At 41.1% G+C, this 18,982-nt stretch overlaps 1 protein-coding gene across 12 annotated transcripts in view; it reads right to left on the reverse strand.

Moving 5' to 3' along the window:
- Positions 1-18,982, reverse strand: part of LOC133574966 (calcium/calmodulin-dependent protein kinase type II subunit beta-like) — an 81,893-nt gene that overhangs the window by 42,562 nt on the left and 20,349 nt on the right. For all 12 annotated transcript variants that reach the window (XM_061927374.2, XM_061927365.2, XM_061927364.2 and 9 more), the window contains 7 exons: positions 17,689-17,761; positions 13,384-13,486; positions 10,458-10,541; positions 10,286-10,380; positions 10,058-10,180; positions 5,765-5,848; positions 5,652-5,694 (listed from right to left, as the gene is read on the reverse strand). In XM_061927374.2, the coding sequence (XP_061783358.1) occupies positions 5,652-5,694; positions 5,765-5,848; positions 10,058-10,180; positions 10,286-10,380; positions 10,458-10,541; positions 13,384-13,486; positions 17,689-17,761 (605 nt within the window). The remainder of the gene's footprint in view (positions 1-5,651; positions 5,695-5,764; positions 5,849-10,057; positions 10,181-10,285; positions 10,381-10,457; positions 10,542-13,383; positions 13,487-17,688; positions 17,762-18,982) is intronic.

Below are 18,982 nucleotides of genomic sequence, written 5' to 3' on the forward strand. Positions count from 1 at the left end.
CGGTTCCCCTTCTTAAAGAGAGGAACCACCACCCCGGTCTGCCAATCCAGAGGTACTGCCCCCGATGTCCACGCGATGCTGCAGAGTCTTGTCAACCAAGACAGCCCCACAGCATCCAGAGCCTTAAGGAACTTATTCTTTATTCTTCCGCCGCCACATTAAACTGTAATTTGACCCACTTAACATGCTTCAAAACTCACCATATTTGACCCACACATCAGGACCTGCGAAAATTGCCTTTTTAAAAAAAAAAACGAACCACAAAACTCAAAATTGCGCTCTAGCGCCCCCTAGGAAAAAAAAAAAACTAGACTGCCTGTAACTCCCACTAGGAAGGTCGGAGAGACATGAAACAAAAACCTCTATGTAGGTCTGACTTAGACCTACATTTCATAATAGTACATTCTCGGGCTAAAATCAACAGGAAGTTGGCAATTCCCCCTTCAAGACAAAAAAGTACTAAAAACAGTCACTTTTGCCTCTTTGAGCTGTAATTTGACCCCCTTAACATGCTTCAAAACTCACCGAACTGAACACACACATCAGGACTGGCAAAAATTGCGATCTAATAAAAAAAAAAACCTAACCCCAAATCTCAAAATTGTGCTCTAGCGCAATTTTTTAATGAAACGCACAAAAAACTGCTCCTCGGATGAAAAAACTGACAAAACTGCCTGTAACTCCCACTGGGAAGGTCGGAGAGACATGAAACAAAAACCTCTATGTAGGTCTCACTTAGACCTACATTTCATAAATTGACAACCCCCAGCAAAAATCAACAGGAAGTTTGCTATTCCCCCTTCAAAACAATTTTTTTGTAAAAACCGGTCACCTTCCTTCAAAAACTATCTCCTCTGAGCGCGTTTGTCGTTTCGGCTTCAAACTAACACAGGAGAGAGATTAAACCCTTGTGTATAAAATAACAGAACAACGTTTTAATACCTGCTCCGGTTTTGATTTTATGACCCTTTAAAGACCCGCTGCGCTGATGCTGCTGCGCTGCTGTTTTTTTTAAGATGGCTGCTTAAAAGCAGGAAGCACCAACGTGCCCACACAATGCAGACAAGGTAGGTACACTAGACAAAAGTATTGGGACACTTCAGACTAAAAGTAGACAAAAGTATTGGGACACTTATGACTATCACTGGACAAAAGTATTGGGACATTTAGGACTAGCACCTGCCAAATATGCGGGCCCGACCAATGCTGCTTGCAGCTTTAATTATTATTATTATATTCTTTCTAATAATGACAATTAAACGAGAAAAATCTGGAAAGTTGGGGGGAAAAAAGCAAAATGACACAATGTTGTGTACACAAATAATACACTTTGTCACTTATAACATATAACCAGAGGTGGGTAGTAACGCGCTACATTTACTCCGTTACATCTACTTGAGTAACTTTTGGGATAAATTGTACTTCTAAGAGTAGTTTTAATGCAACGTACTTTTACTTTTACTTGAGTATATTTATAGAGAAGAAACGCTACTTTTACTCCGCTACTTTTATCTACATTCAGCTCGCTACTCGCTACTAATTTTTATCGATCTGTTAATGCACGCTTTGTTTGTTTTGGTCTGTCAGACAGACCTTCATAGTGCCTGCGTTTCAACAAATACAGTCACTGGTGACGTTCACTCCGTTCCACCAATCAGATGCAGTCACTGGTGACGTTGGACCAATCAAACAGAGCCAGGGGTCCCATGACCTGACTTAAACAAGTTGAAAAACGTATTCGGGTGTTACCATTTAGTGGTCAATCGTACGAAATATGTACTGTACTGTGCAATCTACTAATAAAAGTTCCAATCAATCAATCAAAAGTGTGAAGGAAAAAAGACCCTTTTTTATTTCAACCGTTCATCCCGTCAAAAGCCTAAAGACTGACTGCACAGTTCCTGTCTTCACAATAAAAGTGCCGCTCCATCGCGCCTGCGCTTTCAAAATAAGAGTCTCCGAAAGCCAGCACAAACAAGCTAGCAAGCTACGGAGTTTGCCGCCAATGTATTTCTTGTAAAGTGTATAAAAACGAATATGGAAGCTGGACAAATAAGAAGCCAAAAACCAACCACTTTCATGTGGTATTAGACAGAAAGGAGGAACTTTTTTGCTCCTCCATTTGAAAACGTGGACGATCATTATCATCACTACTGTCTGATTACAATCAATGCAAGTCATCAGAATCAGGTAATACACCAACTTATATTCTTGTTTTCATGAAAGAAAGGAATCTATATGTGTTAAACATGCATGTATATTCATTAAAACATCTTTAACATGTAAACAAAAACGGCAAAATAAATAAATATAAATTATATACTGTATATATCAATGTATGTATATATATATATGTGTATATATATATATATATATGTGTGTATATATATATATATATATATATATATATATATATATATATATATATATATATATATATGTGTGTGTGTGTATATGTTACTCATCAGTTACTCAGTACTTGAGTAGCTTTTTCACAACATACTTTTTACTTTTACTCAAGTAAATATTTGGGTGACTACTCCTTACTTTTACTTGAGTAATAAGTCTCTAAAGTAACAGTACTCTTACTTGAGTACAATTTCTGGCTACTCTACCCACCTCTGCATATAACTGATATGAAGCTGTTTTTAGAGATACATTTCATAGCATCTTAACATATCTACATGTGTTGCTTTTAGCATCTAAAAATTACAATGATCAAAATGGCCTTCCGGGAAAAGTTTGGACACCCATGCTTAACATTGAGGGCGCTCCCATTAAGAAGGAGACAAAAGTGGCGCTCCCTTAGACTACTAACTACGTATCTGGAGCATCGTCTCAAAATAGACGAGAAAATAGAACTTTCTTCCGCAAACGTCAGTCTGTTCTGGTTCGGAGGTTTGATAGAGATTAAAACATAAACATTGTGTTTAATTTGTATGTCACAGTTCTAAACAACATTAAGAAGCTGTCATTGTGGAACATATTTTCATAGAAAAAACACTCACACTGTAAATGGTAAGTCCATGAGGGAATTCAATCTAAATTTAAATGAGAGGCCTCACTCATAAGTGTGTGACAAAACAACAACAATCATGACAAAAAAGAAACAAATACACTAATATAATGTATGAATACAATAGAATAATAATAAACAATGCAATTTCAATAGGGCCTTTGCAGATGTTTGCTGTTCGAGCCCTAATAGGACTAATAGTTCAAAAGCAAAAAAGTGTTCCGTTAATTACTGCGCTGTCCTGTGTAACGTCTGTCCCCCCCTTGTGGCTATGAAAGAAACCACCTTTCAAAAGAATCATTGTGCCTTAAAACGTGTCAAAATAAATAGAATAGAAGACAATCTGCGTATAATTATGAGGTGAAAAGATGTACAGAAAATGTGGAATTATAGGAAAAGGAGGAATTTTTGGAATGTTGGAAATAACTTTCCTGAATATTTTGGTTTATGAACGTTAGAATTGGTTGAGAAATGTGCAAATAGTTTAGCATCAAAAATGGGTTGGGGAAACAAATTGAAATGTATAGAATATAAAATGTAACATGCTATTCATAACATGTGTTACATAGAACATATTGCATATAAGATGCTCTTTGTCACATGTGTTATATAAAACATGTTACATATGTCATGCTCTTTGTTACATAACATGTTTTTTATAACTTGTGTTACATATAATACCGCTTTTTATAACATATGTTATACATACTTGCCAACCTTGAGACCTCCGATTTCGGGAGGTGGGGGCGTGGTCAGGGGTGGGACAGGGGCGTGGTTGAGGGCGGGGGCGTGGTTAAGAGGGGAGGAGTATATTGACAGCTAGAATTCACCAAGTCAAGTATTTCATACATACATACATACATACATACATATATATATATATATATATACATACATATATACATATATATATATATATATATATATGTATGTGTGGGGAAAAAAATCACAAGACTATTTCATCTCTACAGGCCTGTTTCATGAGGGGGGGGTTCCCTCAATCATCAGGAGACTTTAATGGGAGCATTCACATACCATGGTTTATATAGGGCACAGAGTGGGTGTGTACAGGCTGGCGTAGGGGCGTGGTGATTGGCTCATGTGTTACCTAGGAGGTGTTTCCGTCTGTGGCGGCATGCTGTTACAATTTCGCTGCGCTTGTTGAGGGATGACAGGTCTGGACGGTAAATAATAAACAGTTTCTCTTTCAAGCATAGGTTGCATCTTTTATTACCACTATTGTAAGGTGTGCTGGATGCAAGAATTTGCCATGTTATTGAATATTCAACATTATTGTCTTTGAGGTCCCAAATGTGTTTGCTGAGTTCTGTGGTATTCCGCAGGTTTTGGTTCCTGAAAGAAGCCTTGTGATTGTTCCATCTGGTTTTGAATTCTCCCTCGGTTAATCCTACATATGTGTCGGATGTGTTAATGTCCTTGCGTATTACCTTAGATTGGTAGACAACTGATGTTTGTAAGCACCCCCCGTTGAGAGGGCAATCAGGTTTCTTTCGACAGTTACAGCCTTTGTTGGTTTTGGAGTCGCTCTGTCCGGGGGCCGACGGCTCATTTGCAATTGTTTTGTTGTGGTTTGAGATGATTTGTCGTATATTGTTCATACAGCTGTAGCTCAATTTAATGTTGTTCTTGTTGAATACTTTTCTTATATATTCTTTCTATATTCTTATATATATATATATATATATATATATATATATATATATATATATCTACATCCTGAAAATATGCAAACAAAACTGTGTTTAGATAATTGATACTTCAAACTTGCATAGATAAATCTTAAGGAATATAACATAACTTGGCTTCTGAGAGCTTCAAAGTGTAATGAATAAAATGCTAAAGTTGTTGATAAACAAGCAATTATTTTAATAAGTAAATATGGTCATTTTAATTGAATTATTATGATCATTTAAAATTTGTGATTTGAAATGTGTTTATTTTAATGTATAATTCTATGGCTGGATGTAATAAGGAGTCAGAAAAAATACAAATAAAAATACAATTAATTTTGATGTTTTTAGCAAAATATAGTAACATTTTTATTTATTTAATTAATTAATAAATGTATTTATTTTTAGGTAAGATAAACATAATAATACAATGTATCTCTAGTCTGGATGATTTAGTTCTTGTCACCCTGTTGTCCTCCCGTCATAAAGAAAAGGCTGTCCTCACTCAGGTCCGCATGGAGCTGGAGGGGGCGTGGCCTCCAGCTCCGGCTGAAAATCGGGAGATTTTCGGGAGAATATTTGTCCCGGGAGGTTTTCGGGAGAGGCGCTGAATTTCGGGAGTCTCCCGGAAAATTCGGGAGGGTTGGCAAGTATGGTTATATATAACGTGTTACTTATAACATGCTCTTAATAACCTGTTGCATATAACATGTTAGATAGAACATGTTACATATAACATGCTCTTTGTAACATGTGTTACCTATAATGTTACATGTAACATGTGTTACATATAACATGCTCTATAAGTTGCATATGTTACATATAACATGTTTTTTGTAGCATGCGTTACACATGTATTAGAAACAATATGCTATTTGTAACATGCGTTACAAAAACATGTACCATAGCATTATATTGTAAAGGTGTTGTTTTTGGGTCCTCACCAGAGAAGTTCCTGGACACCAGCATGGTGGTCAAGATGGCGCCCTGTGGACGAGGAGGATTGAACGTGAGCACTGTCTCGCCGTGTAACGCTTTTAACGTGTCACTTCCACACCTTGAGTTTCCTCCTGGCGTTAAACTTCTTCAGACACTCGACGGTCTCCTGTCTGTGCATCATGGAGGCCACGGTGGAGCGTTGCTGTGGAGACGAGGAAGAGGTGTCCCTAATGAAGTGGGTTGATCCTCAGGCCAACATGGGCTGGCATGTTCCCCAACAGATGGCAAAGATGTTTGGCAGCTTTTGGCCAGATGTTGGCCAGGATTAGCAAGTTAAAAACTAAGAGAGAGCGGAGCGCTCGTTGTTTGAGTCCCTGAACACGCACTTTGAAGTGTTTCACTAAGTGTGTTGTATAATGAGGATTAGGACATGTTGATAATTGTTGTGATTTTATCTCACACAACTTTCAAAGAAAAATCTCTTTATGAAAAAGAAAAGTGTGTGTGTGTATACGTGTAATTATGTGTGTATAAATGTACACATATGTATATAGGACACAATAGACATGAATTATCCCATTTTTGATATATTTCAATGTCCAAAAATGTTACAGCACGTTATATACATAGTAGAGATGCGCGGATAGGCAATTATTTCATCCGCAACCGCATCAGAAAGTCGTCAACCATCCGCCATCCACCCGATCTAACATTTGATCAGAACCGCACCCGCCCGTTGTTATATATCTAATATAGACGATGCTAGGCATTAGTGAGGTTATAAAGCTTTTGCCTGTTAAAGAAAGGAGACTGATCCAATGCAGCACAGACATTCGCGTGCCACGCTGTCACGGCCCAGACGCACACCAGTGCGCAATCATATGGGAGCAGCGCTGAGCGCACCTCCAAGCACGTCTCGCTGCCGGCGACGGCCGGTTATGGGCCCGACGCTCCAGCGCCATCCATTTTCAGGGCTAGTTGATTCGGCAGGTGGGTTGTTACACACTCCTTAGCGGGTTCCGACTTCCATGGCCACCGTCCTGCTGTCTATATCAACCAGGGTGAGCCCCACCCCTTTCGTGAGCGCACTGCGCGCGGAGTGACCCCTGTTACGCGCCCCCGGCAACAGGGGTGGCGGGCAGGTAAGCTGCGCGGGCGGAGCGCGCGGAGTGACCCCTGTTACGAGCCCCCGGCCACTGTGGTGGTGGGCAGGTAAGCTGCTTACCTGCTGCGCGTGACGCCGGCCGCGGCGAAGGCGGACGAGGCGGGGTGTCGTGCGGTGGGCGCGGTGGTGACCCTGGACGTGCGTCGGGCCCTTCTCGCGGATCGCCTCAGCTACGGCTCCCGGTGGGGCCCTCTCGGGGGAAGGGGCCTCGGTCCCGGACCCCGGCGAGGCGTCCCTTCTCCGCTCCGTAAAAGTGTCCATCTCTTTTTTTTTTCTTCTTCTGTTGCGGCATATGCTGCAGGTGCCTGCTCGTTTTTCGTATGTGGGTAACAACATTTAACTATGTATATATATTTCCGAATTGGTTTAACTGCCACCCGCCTGAATCTATTTAAAATCTAATTTTTTTTTATTTCAACCGCCCGACCCGACCCGCGGATAAAATCTAATTTTTTTTTATTTCATCCGCCCGATCCGCGGATAATCCGCGGACTCCGCGGTTGTGCCCGCAAACCGCGCATCTCTAATACATAGTATGTACCGTATTTTCTGGACCATAGGGCGCAACGGATTATAAGGCGCACTGCCGATGAGCGGGTCTATTTAGGTCTTTTTTCATACAAAAGGCGCATTAAAGGAGTCATATTATGATTTTTTTTCTAAATGTAAAAGACTTCCTTGTGGTCTACATAACATGGAACAGTGGTCCTTTGGTCAAAATGTTGCATAGATGATGTTTTACACATCATCTTCCAGTCGCTTTCTGACAGTCGCATACCTGCCAACTTTTGAAATCAGAAAAACCTAGTAGCCAGGGTCCAAGGGCCGCAGGCCCCGGTAGGTCCAGGACAAAGTCCTGGTGGCGGGTTCCTTCGCCCCCCCCGACGCAAAATGATTATTAGCATTCAGACAGGTTAAAATGTTGCTAAAACCATCACTTTTCTATCAGTCACAGTGACTTTTCAAAACAAAAATATTACAGCAAAAATCATATGGGTTGATTGACATGTTTATTCTGTAAGCTAACTTCAATAGTTTGAAATTATTTTGACAGTTAATGCCAGTTATCCTGTCAACCTTTCACAAGACTTCAATTTGTTAATTGAAAATATAAACAGTATAAACACTTTTTACAGTAAACAAATGGTAAAACAGTACTCAACAATTCCATTAAAAAAAAAATTGGTGTCATTATTAACTTAAATAATATTATCACGCATTGAATGTCTCTGCTGCATTGGATCAGTCTCCTTTCTTTAACAGGCAAAAGCTTTATAACCTCACTAATGCCTTGCATCGTCTATATTAGATATATAACAACGGGCGGGTGCGGTTTTGATAAAATGTTGGTTCGGGTGGATGGCGGATGGATGACGACTTTTGTGATGCGGTTGCGGATGAAATAATTGCCTATCCGCGCATCTCTAGTGACTACCATCTACTGATCACACTTATCATTACACCATGCACCAAATAAAATTGCTTCGAGGTCGGTAAGCACAACCAGAATTATTCCGTACATTAGGCGCAGCGGGTTATAAGGCGCACTGTCGATTTTTGAGAAAATGAAAGGATTTCAAGTACGCCTTATAGTCCGAAAAATACAGTATACAGGTAAAAGCCAGTAAATTAGAATATTTTGAAAAACTTGATTTATTTCAGTAATTGCATTCAAAAGGTGTAACTTGTACATTATATTTATTCATTGCACACAGACTGATGCATTCAAATGTTTATTTCATTTAATTTTGATGAGTTGAAGTGGCAACAAATGAAAATCCAAAATTCCGTGTGTCACAAAATTAGAATATTACTTAAGGCTAATACAAAAAAGGGATTTTTAGAAATGTTGGCCAACTGAAAAGTATGAAAATGAAAAATATGAGCATGTCCAATACTCAATACTTGGTTGGAGCTCCTTTTGCCTCAATTACTGCATTAATGCGGCGTGGCATGGAGTCGATGAGTTTCTGGCACTGCTCAGGTGTTATGAGAGCCCAGGTTGCTCTGATAGTGGCCTTCAACTCTTCTGCGTTTTTGGGTCTGGCATTCTGCATCTTCCTTTTCACAATACCCCACAGATTTTCTATGGGGCTAAGGTCAGGGGAGTTGGCGGGCCAATTTAGAACAGAAATACCATGGTCCGTAAACCAGGCACGGGTAGATTTTGCGCTGTGTGCAGGCGCCAAGTCCTGTTGGAACTTGAAATCTCCATCTCCATAGAGCAGGTCAGCAGCAGGAAGCATGAAGTGCTCTAAAACTTGCTGGTAGACGGCTGCGTTGACCCTGGATCTCAGGAAACAGAGTGGACCGACACCAGCAGATGACATGGCACCCCAAACAATCACTGATGGTGGAAACTTTACACTAGACTTCAGGCAACGTGGATCCTGTGCCTCTCCTGTCTTCCTCCAGACTCTGGGACCTCGATTTCCAAAGGAAATGCAAAATTTGCATGGTTGGGTGATGGTTTGGGGTGCCATGTCATCTGCTGGTGTCGGTCCACTCTGTTTCCTGAGATCCAGGGTCAACGCAGCCGTCTACCAGCAAGTTTTAGAGCACTTCATGCTTCCTGCTGCTGACCTGCTCTATGGAGATGGAGATTTCAAGTTCCAACAGGACTTGGCGCCTGCACACAGCGCAAATCTACCCGTGCCTGGTTTACGGACCATGGTATTTCTGTTCTAAATTGGCCCGCCAACTCCCCTGACCTTAGCCCCATAGAAAATCTGTGGGGTATTGTGAAAAGGAAGATGTAGAATGCCAGACCCAAAAACGCAGAAGAGTTGAAGGCCACTATCAGAGCAACCTGGGCTCTCATAACACCTGAGCAGTGCCAGAAACTCATCGACTCCATGCCACGCCGCATTAACGCAGTAATTGAGGCAAAAGGAGCTCCAACCAAGTATTGAGTATTGTACATGCTCATATTTTTCATTTTCATACTTTTCAGTTGGCCAACATTTCTAAAAATCCCTTTTTTGTATTAGCCTTAAGTAATATTCTAATTTTGTGACACACGGAATTTTGGATTTTCATTTGTTGCCACTTCAAATCATCAAAATTAAATGAAATAAACATTTGAATGCATCAGTCTGTGTGCAATGAATAAATATAATGTACAAGTTACACCTTTTGAATGCAATTACTGAAATAAATCAAGTTTTTCAAAATATTCTAATTTGCTGGCTTTTACCTGTACGGTATATAAATATATGTACAGTACATAATAGCAGGAGTACGTACGCAGACCCACGGGTGCTTGAGGGCCTCCTGTGCTGTGATTCTCTTGGCCGGGTTGATGGTCAACATCTGGTTGATCAGATTCTTCGCTTCAGGCGTCACCGTGTCCCACTCAGGAGAGGGAAACTGAAGCACACACACACACACACACACACACACACACGCACACACAGGTTAAAAGGGTGATGATGATGATGATAATAATAATAACAGTGACGGGTGAAGGCTCACATCATATGCTCCAGCTTTGATCTGCTGGTACAGTTTGTGTTGGTCTTCGTCCCAGAAGGGAGGGTAACCCACCAGGAGGATGTAGAGGATCACGCCTACGTACACACACACATTATGCTGTATATAGTAAAAGTAATGAGTGTGCGTTCTAAAAAAGAAATCAGCTTGTTACCGCATGCCCAGATGTCTACTGGTTTTCCGTACGCTTCCTTCCTCAACACCTCTGGAGACAAATAACCCGGTGTACCTGCAAATCCTACACACACACACACACACACACAGACACACAGACACACACACACACGATTGTTTGTAGAACGCCGCTGAGGTTGTACCCTTCAAGAAAACTACACTAAACCACTGTCTTGTAGTGATGGGTCCAGCAACACCGATGCATCGGCGCATGCGTCGAGCTCATAGAGCAAAACCCTGTGTCGGTGCGCGTACCGCTTTTAGAAAGTCACGTGACCAATCATGAGCTGTTTTGGTCACGTGACCGATACGCGAACTGTGTCGCACTGACGCCTCCTCTGTGCCCTGTGAGCGGGTCTTTTCTACAGCCGGAGAAATAATAACTAAGAAGAGAAATCATCTAAAATGTAATACGTCGGAAAAACTTTTTTTTTTTTTTTTTTAATAAAAATGTGTAAAAAAATTAAATTAAAAAAATTCCCAGTCCACAATCATCCACAACACGTTCTCTTAGATTTCCATGTTATGATACATGTTCACATTATTTATTGACTGTATCTAAAAAAGATAAAAGTATATTTTTTATTTAAATGAAGATATGAAATAATCCTAAATGAAATACAATGACTTGGTTTATATTATTGTATATACTAGGGCAGGGGTCACCAACGCGGTGCCCGCGGTCACCAGGTAGCCCGTAAGGACCAGAGGAGTTGCCCGCTTGCCTGTTCTAAAAATAGCTCAAATAGCAGCACTTACCAGTGAGCTGCCTCTATCTTTTAAATTTTATTTATTTACTGGCAAGCTGGTCTTGCTTTGCTCGACATTTTTAATTCTAAAAGAGACAAAAATCAAATAGAATTTGAAAATCCAAGAAAATATTTTAAAGACTTGGTCTTCACTTAGAATAAGCGGTAGAAAATGGATGGATGGATGGGTCTTCACTTGTTTAAATAAATTCATTTATTTTTTACTTTGCTTCTTATTACTTTTAGAAATACAATTTTAGAGAAAAAAATACAACCTTAAAAATGATTTTAGGATTTTTAAACAAATATACCTTTTTACCTTTTAAATTTCTTCCTCTTCTTTCCTGACAATTTAAATCAATGTTCAAGTAATTTTTTAATTTTTTAATTGTAAAGAATAATAAATATTTTAGCTTCTGTTTTTTCGACAAAGAATATTTGTGAAATATTTCTTCAAACCTACTTTGATTAAAATTCAAAAAAATTATTCTGGCAAATCTAGAAAATCTGTGGAATCAAATTTAAATCTTATTTCAAAGTATTTTGAATTTCTTTTAAAATTTTTGTTCTGGAAAATCTAGAAGAAATACTGATTTGTCTTTGTTAGAAATATAGCTTGGTCCAATGTGTTAAATATTCTAACAAAGTGCAGATTGGATTTTAACCAATTTAAAACATGTCATCAAAATTCTAAAATGTATCTTAATCAGGAAAAATTACTAATGATGTTCCATAAATTATTTTTTTTAATTTTTTCAAAAAGATTCAAATTAGCTAGTTTTTCTCTTCTTTTTGTCGGTTGAATTTTGAATTTTAAAGAGTCGAAATTGAAGATTAACTATGTTTCAAAATTTTATTTTAATTTTTTTCGTGTTTTCTCCTCTTTTAAACCGTTCAATTAAGTGCTTTTTTCATCATTTATTCTCTACAAAAAACCTTCCGTAAAAGGAAAAAAAAATTTACGACGGAATGACAGACAGAAATACCCATTTTTTTATATATATAAATGTATTTATTTAGCTATTCTTGTTTAAATCACACTTACGTGTAACTTACAAATGACAATATATTTATTTATTTAAGTGTGTATCAAACTGGTAGCCCTTCGCATTAATCAGTACCCAAGAAGTAGTTTTTGGTTTCAAAAAGGTTGGTGACCCCTGTACTAGGGCATAAAATCAGTGTCAGTTGAGTCGGTCCATAGGTTGCCTGTAGAGATTTTTAATGTCCAGCAGATGTCAGTATTTAGTGACACAGTATCGACACAGTATCAATACAGTTTTGCAATGTGTCGAAACGCTTCATGACGCCTCATCAACCCATCACTACTCTTGTGTTTTGCTTTTAATTTGGCTTCTTTGTGACATCACCACAAAAGAACAGGCATGTGATTTGAACTTAATAAAAAAGACTGAAAACAAGCCGGGGGCTGGGGGCCACAGGTCCCCAGCCAAGTCCAGGGACAAGACATTTCTGCTTTGATGGCTCTGACATGAGCCTTTCTGGCAAATGTCTGAGCAGCTTGCATTTTCCATTTACTGTTTTAGTCATTCCCAGCTGAATATCAGGTCCCACCCGCCTCTCACAGCATCTTCCCTATCTGAATCGCTCCCACTGCCCTCTAGTCCTTCACTCTCACTTTCCTCATCCACAAATCTCAAATTAATGGAGAAATCGTCGCATTCTCGGTCCGAATCGCTCTCGCTGCTGGTGGCCATGATTGTAAACAATGTGCGGATGTGAGGAGCTCCACAACCTGTGACGTCACGCTACTCGTCTGCTACTTCTGGTACAGGCAAGGCTTTTTTATCAGCGACCAAAAGTTGCAAACTTTATCGTCGATGTTCTCTACCAAATCCTTTCAGCAAAAATATGGCAATATCGCGAAATGATCAAGTATGACACATAGAATGGACCTGCTATCCCCGTTTGAATAAGAAAATCGCATATCAGTAGGCCTTTAAGTTTGTAAATGGAGGTTCCACTGTCAAAGACGAACATCTCTGAATGGACAGAAAGTTCTGGATGGCGTGGTAATTTAATCTCAGAACAATATTATGAATCATTCTGTAAGCAAATAAGGTCCAAAATCAGTTTTTTTTTTACTCATGTCAGCTCTTGAATTTATGTGTGTGTGTGTGTGTGTGTGTATCATACCAAACCAGGCTTGCTGCTCTCCTTGGACCTCGATGGCCAGTCCAAAGTCCGCCAGCTTTACGGCCGCATTTTTACACTTGCTGGCCAGCAGCAGATTCTCAGGCTGCACGACAGCACAAAGCATGTTATTAGCACTCCATGTCAGCAGTAGAACCTTCTATTAGAACCTGACAGTCATCTGCTGGATGAGAATTCATTCATTCGAGTAGACAAGATTAAATACGAAACATTTGAGCATAAATATTTGCTCAAAACACAAGAAGACACTACAACAACATCCAATAAAAGCAACCCACACGTATTGCTAGCAGCTAATTAGCAACAGTGTTTTATAACCTCAATCAGGGCACAAATGACTTGTAAACAAGAGGGAGGATTTAATCAAATGACCCAATTAAATTATACAGCAAGGACTAAACTCACCATACAGAGCTCGCTCTAATTTAGAAAGAAGACACATTTAAACTCCATCCATTTTCTACCGCTTGTCCCTTTCGGGGTCGCTAAACTAAATAATAATAATGCCTTCCAGCGAAAAGAGCAAATACTAACAGCTAATTAGCTTACATTAACAGCGATACCGAGCTTGTAAACAAAACGCACCAAAAAGTACGTTTAGAGCAGAGCTGAGCAAACATTTTGACTCGAGGGCCACATTGAGAGAAAAAATGTGTCTGGAGGCCAATGTGTATAAATTACATGTACACTAGAGATGCGCGGTTTGCGGGCACAACCGCGGAGTCCGCGGATTATCCGCGGATCGGGCGGATGAAATTTTAAAAAATTAGATTTTATCCGCGGGTCGGGTCGGGCGGTTGAAATAAAAAAAAATTAGATTTTAAATAGATTCAGGCGGGTGGCAGTTAAACCAATTCGGAAATATATATACATAGTTAAATGTTGTTACCCACATACGAAAAACGAGCAGGCACCTGCAGCATATGCCACAACAGAAGAAGAAAAAAAAAAGAGATGGACACTTTTACGGAGCGGAGAAGGCCCCCGACACCTCGCCGGGGTCCGGGACCGAGGCCCCTTCCCCCGAGAGGGCCCCATCGGGAGCCGTAGCTGAGGCGATCCGCGAGAAGGGCCCGACGCACGTCCAGGGTCACCACCGCGCCCACCGCACCGACACCCCGCCTCGTCCGCCTTCGCCGCGGCCGGCGTCACGCGCAGCAGGTAAGCAGCTTACCTGCCCGCCACCCCCGTGGCCGGGGGCTCGTAACAGGGGTCACTCCGTGCGCTCCGCCCGCGCAGCTTACCTGCCTGCCACCCCTGTTGCCGGGGGCGCGTAACAGGGGTCACTCCGCGTGCAGTGCGCTCAAGAAAGGGGTGGGGCTCACCCTGGTTGATATAGACAGCAGCTAGGACGGTGGCCATGGACGTCGGAACCCGCTAAGGAGTGTGTAACAACCCACCTGCCGAATCAACTAGCCCTGAAAATGGATGGCGCTGGAGCGTTGGGCCCATACCTGGCCGTCGCCGGCAGCGAGACGCGCTTGGAGGTGCGCTCAGCGCGGCTCCCATATGATTGCGCACTGGTGTGCGTCTGGGTCGTGACAGCATGTCTGTGCTGCATTGGATCAGTCTCCTTTCTTTAACAGGCAAAAGCTTTATAACCTCACTAATGCCTTGCATCGTCTATATTAGATATATAACAACGGGCGGATGCGGGCGGATGGCGGGCGGATGCGGTTCTGATCAAATGTTAGATCGGGTGGATTGCGGATGGTTGACGACTTTCTGATGCGGTTGCGGATGAAATAATTGGCTATCCGCGCATCTCTAATATACACATTTAGCTGTAAAAACCTGCTGTACAGTATGTGGGTTTGGATCCCTTTTTTTCCAGGAACACTATTACCAAGTCATAACGTCCGATAGAATTGTAAAAAAGGTAGGACAGACCACCTCAAAAAAAACAATGGAATTTTACAGTTTTTTACTGAATGGGACACCCAAAATGTACATTAAATTAAAGAAAGTGGGATTTACAATATTAACTATGGACAATAAAAGACTGAATATTAACAACATATGAACGTCGCTCAGCTCCTCCATAATTGTGTATATTTTACAATCAAGCAAAACACAACAAAAATGTAACAAACAGCAAAATATGAATGCAAAGTGTAATAAACACCTACAATATGATATATTATCACTTTTATGCAGAAATTGGTGGTAAAAATGTGCTTCTGCTTTCAGACAATACTATTGGGCGGCTAATGTACAGAAACTCCTATACTGGATGGATGAAGGCTCTCAGACCCTCCCGGCCTGGGTATCCCTTGAAACGGCAATACCACACTCCTCATTATATTCTTGCTTATGCTCACCACTCCCTTTCCCATTTAAACTTTAAGGCGCAAACACCATCGTATCAATCTCCATTAAAATATGGAACCAGCTACGAAAACACTTGGGTTCTCAGGGCCCATCTATATTGACCCCGCTACTTAAAAACCAATTATTTAAACCTTCCCGTACTGACCCCGCATTTATGACTTGGCACGATCATGGTATCACCACTGTGAAAGACCTCTATGCCGACGGAGTGTTCTCATCCGTCACTGAACTCTCTTCCAAATACGATTTGCCGAACTCCCACCTTTTTCGTTTCTTTCAGGCGAGGGACTTCGTAAGGAAGCAGTTCCCACACTTTCCAAATCGTCCTCCGGAAACTCTTATAGATACATTGTTATCTTTGAGCCCAAATCATAAAAAATGTATCAGTTGCTCCAAACTCTCTATCAGTGATAAGAGCCTCGTGGGAGAGCGATCTTAATACCAACATATCCGATCAACACTGGAACTCGGCCCTGAAACTGGTTCACTCCTCCTCAATATGTGCCCGTCATAGTCTCATCCAATGCAAAGTAATCCATAAAATTCACTACACTCATTCAAAACTATCCAAAATCTACCCCACTGTTAGCAATACCTGCAATAGATGCAAACAATCTCCGGCTGATCACGTCCATATGTTCTGGTCCCGCTCTAAACTATGTTCCTTTTGGGAGGACATTTTTGACACAATTGGAAAAGCATACGGTCAAAACTTTCCTCCCAACCCATTATCAGCCATTTTTGGCGTATGCCCCGATAACATGTGCCCGGTACCACTAAAACGCGCTGTTGCTTTTACGACCCTGCTGGCCAGGCGACTGATCTTGTTTAATTGGAAGCTGGCTCGCCCCCCATCACACGGCCGTTGGATTAGAGAGGTTCTCTACAATCTAAAACTGGAAAAACTTAGGTTTTCGCTAAAGGGCTCGGTTCAAGCATTTGAAAGCTCATGGAGCCCTTTTTTGCTGTATGTCAACTCTCTTGACCTATGCCCAGACGCAGATGAGGAATAATCTCCCTTTTCTTTATTAGTATTATTTTATTCTATTTGTTATTTTATTATATATTATTATTATTAATTTTTATTTTATTTTATTATTATTATTATATATATATATTTTTTATATATATCTGTCTGTCTCTGGCCGCGTGTGTGTGTGTGTGTGAGAGAATGTGTCTGTCTTTGTCGTCTTACTTGTTACATAATTGTGCCATTTGTCCCTCGTTAGTGGGACCTGAGTGGGGTGGGAGGGTGGGTGGGTGGTTTGGGTTTTAAGGGAAAGGGTGTGAATCATTTACTGACTTTAAAATTGTACTGTTTTGACTTGCACTTTTTTTCTGTCTATTTGAAAATGCCAATAAAAAAAAGTTGGGAAAAAAAAAAAAAAAAAGTGCTTCTGCATCTGTTTCTGACACACGTGTTTCAGGCTGGCTGCTCTGAAAACAAACCCCGCTCACTCTGCTTTGTTCCTGGTCTGAGCTGCTGTGACGTAGATTACCGTAATAACTCCTATTACACCCAAAAGCACAGATTCCGACCATTGAAATACATTGTATAGTTCAAGACTTACGGTAATTTAAAAACAGCACTGCACATCATAATGGCGGCGACAGTTTTGATGTTAAAGGTCTAAAATAATGATGTACAACGTCCTGCAGTCCGGATTGAAAATCATAACGGGCCGCATTTTGCCCAGCTCTGCTTTAGAGGTTTTGTACATTTGCAAAACAACCGTACTCTGTATGTTTAATAAGACAATGTAAGCACACGGGCTAATACTTAAAAATTATTATAATATACTGTAAAAGACACAAACATTCAAGTTCTTCGGTTTCCCCTTGTTGTGTGTCGGTGCTGTTCACACAAAAAAGGGACTTTTCCACAGTTCCTCCCAAAACAAGCTCATCACACATGCTCTAATGCACAAACATGCTAAAAGGCGTGCAGGTACTCACCTTGAGGTCCCTGTGGACCACACCCATCTGATGGCAGTGAAGCACCGCCTCCAGGATCTGCTGGATGCAATGACTGCATGCAAACAGCAGGGGGAGCCGGTTAGTAAGGCATGCAGAGGCGGCGCCCACATGGCACTCTGCGTCAGCTGTGTGTGTGTGTGTGTGAGATGGGACATGAGTCAGCCACATCAAGAGTGCTGTGTCCAACCTGCACTCCCCTTCCTTGTTATTTAAAGCCGCACCTTGCACGAACACATTAAGTCAAGAACTCTCCGTCAGTCACATGCTCGCCCTCTCAAACCGCTTCTTCCAAAAAGTGCAACAACAAAAAGGAAAGGAAAGCTTCAGCAGGAAACAAAGAGGACAGCAGGCACAGACGTGACGAGGACGATGCAACACAAAGACACACAACAGTGAGACACACACGATAAGAACACACCTTGAGGTCCCTGTGTACTATGTCATGTTGGTGTGTGTAAGACACGCTGTCTACAATCTGATGGATACAATAACTGTGGAGACAAGACCACATACACGTTGAGGAGCAAGCGAGGTCATGACATCTAAGTAACGCCTATTATTTCACCCAGGGTGTTTCCTATGGCGTCACATTAGTGCCAAAAATCCGAGCGCATAAAAACTGTTATCGCGCCCTGATTCTCCACTTCGTGCGCGCGCGCGACACCCTTTTGCGCGCGCGTGGTGCCTTTTTGCGCGCGCAGTGCTTTTTTGCGCGCGCGTGGTGCCTTTCTGCGCGCGCGGTGTTTTTTTGCGCGCGCGTGGTGCCTTTCTGCGCGCGCGCGACGCCTTTCTGCGCGCTCTCTGTGTACTCCTGGCATCTCTCCTCGCGCTCTCATATTTCTTTTTGGCACTTTGGGGGCGGGTATGCTTAGACGGCCCCTTCTTTCTGATTGGTCAGGCGAAAAATGCTGACAAATGCTCAGAGCCAATCAGAAGTATAGCAGGGCGGGTCATCGTCAATATGTATCAAGATTTACGGAGGAAGAAGTGGATAAAAAAAATGTCGCGCGCTGATGAAGGTTATTTCATACCACATAAACACAATACAGGGTAATACAAAATGTGACCCAAATAAATAATAAGACAACAAACACCATAATCACATCTTTCAGCCAGAACTGGTCCACCAGCAATAACATCCAACCATAACATTATTTTATATTTTCACTTCTTGAACATTTGTTTTCTAATTTATGGAATTTCTTTTGATTCAGCCATAAAATTAATGAAATAATCTTTGAATTTTGTTTTTAAAATGTTAAAAATAGCTTTT

Source organism: Nerophis lumbriciformis, linkage group LG32 (assembly GCF_033978685.3).
Source record: "Nerophis lumbriciformis linkage group LG32, RoL_Nlum_v2.1, whole genome shotgun sequence".
NCBI lineage: Eukaryota > Metazoa > Chordata > Actinopteri > Syngnathiformes > Syngnathidae > Nerophis > Nerophis lumbriciformis.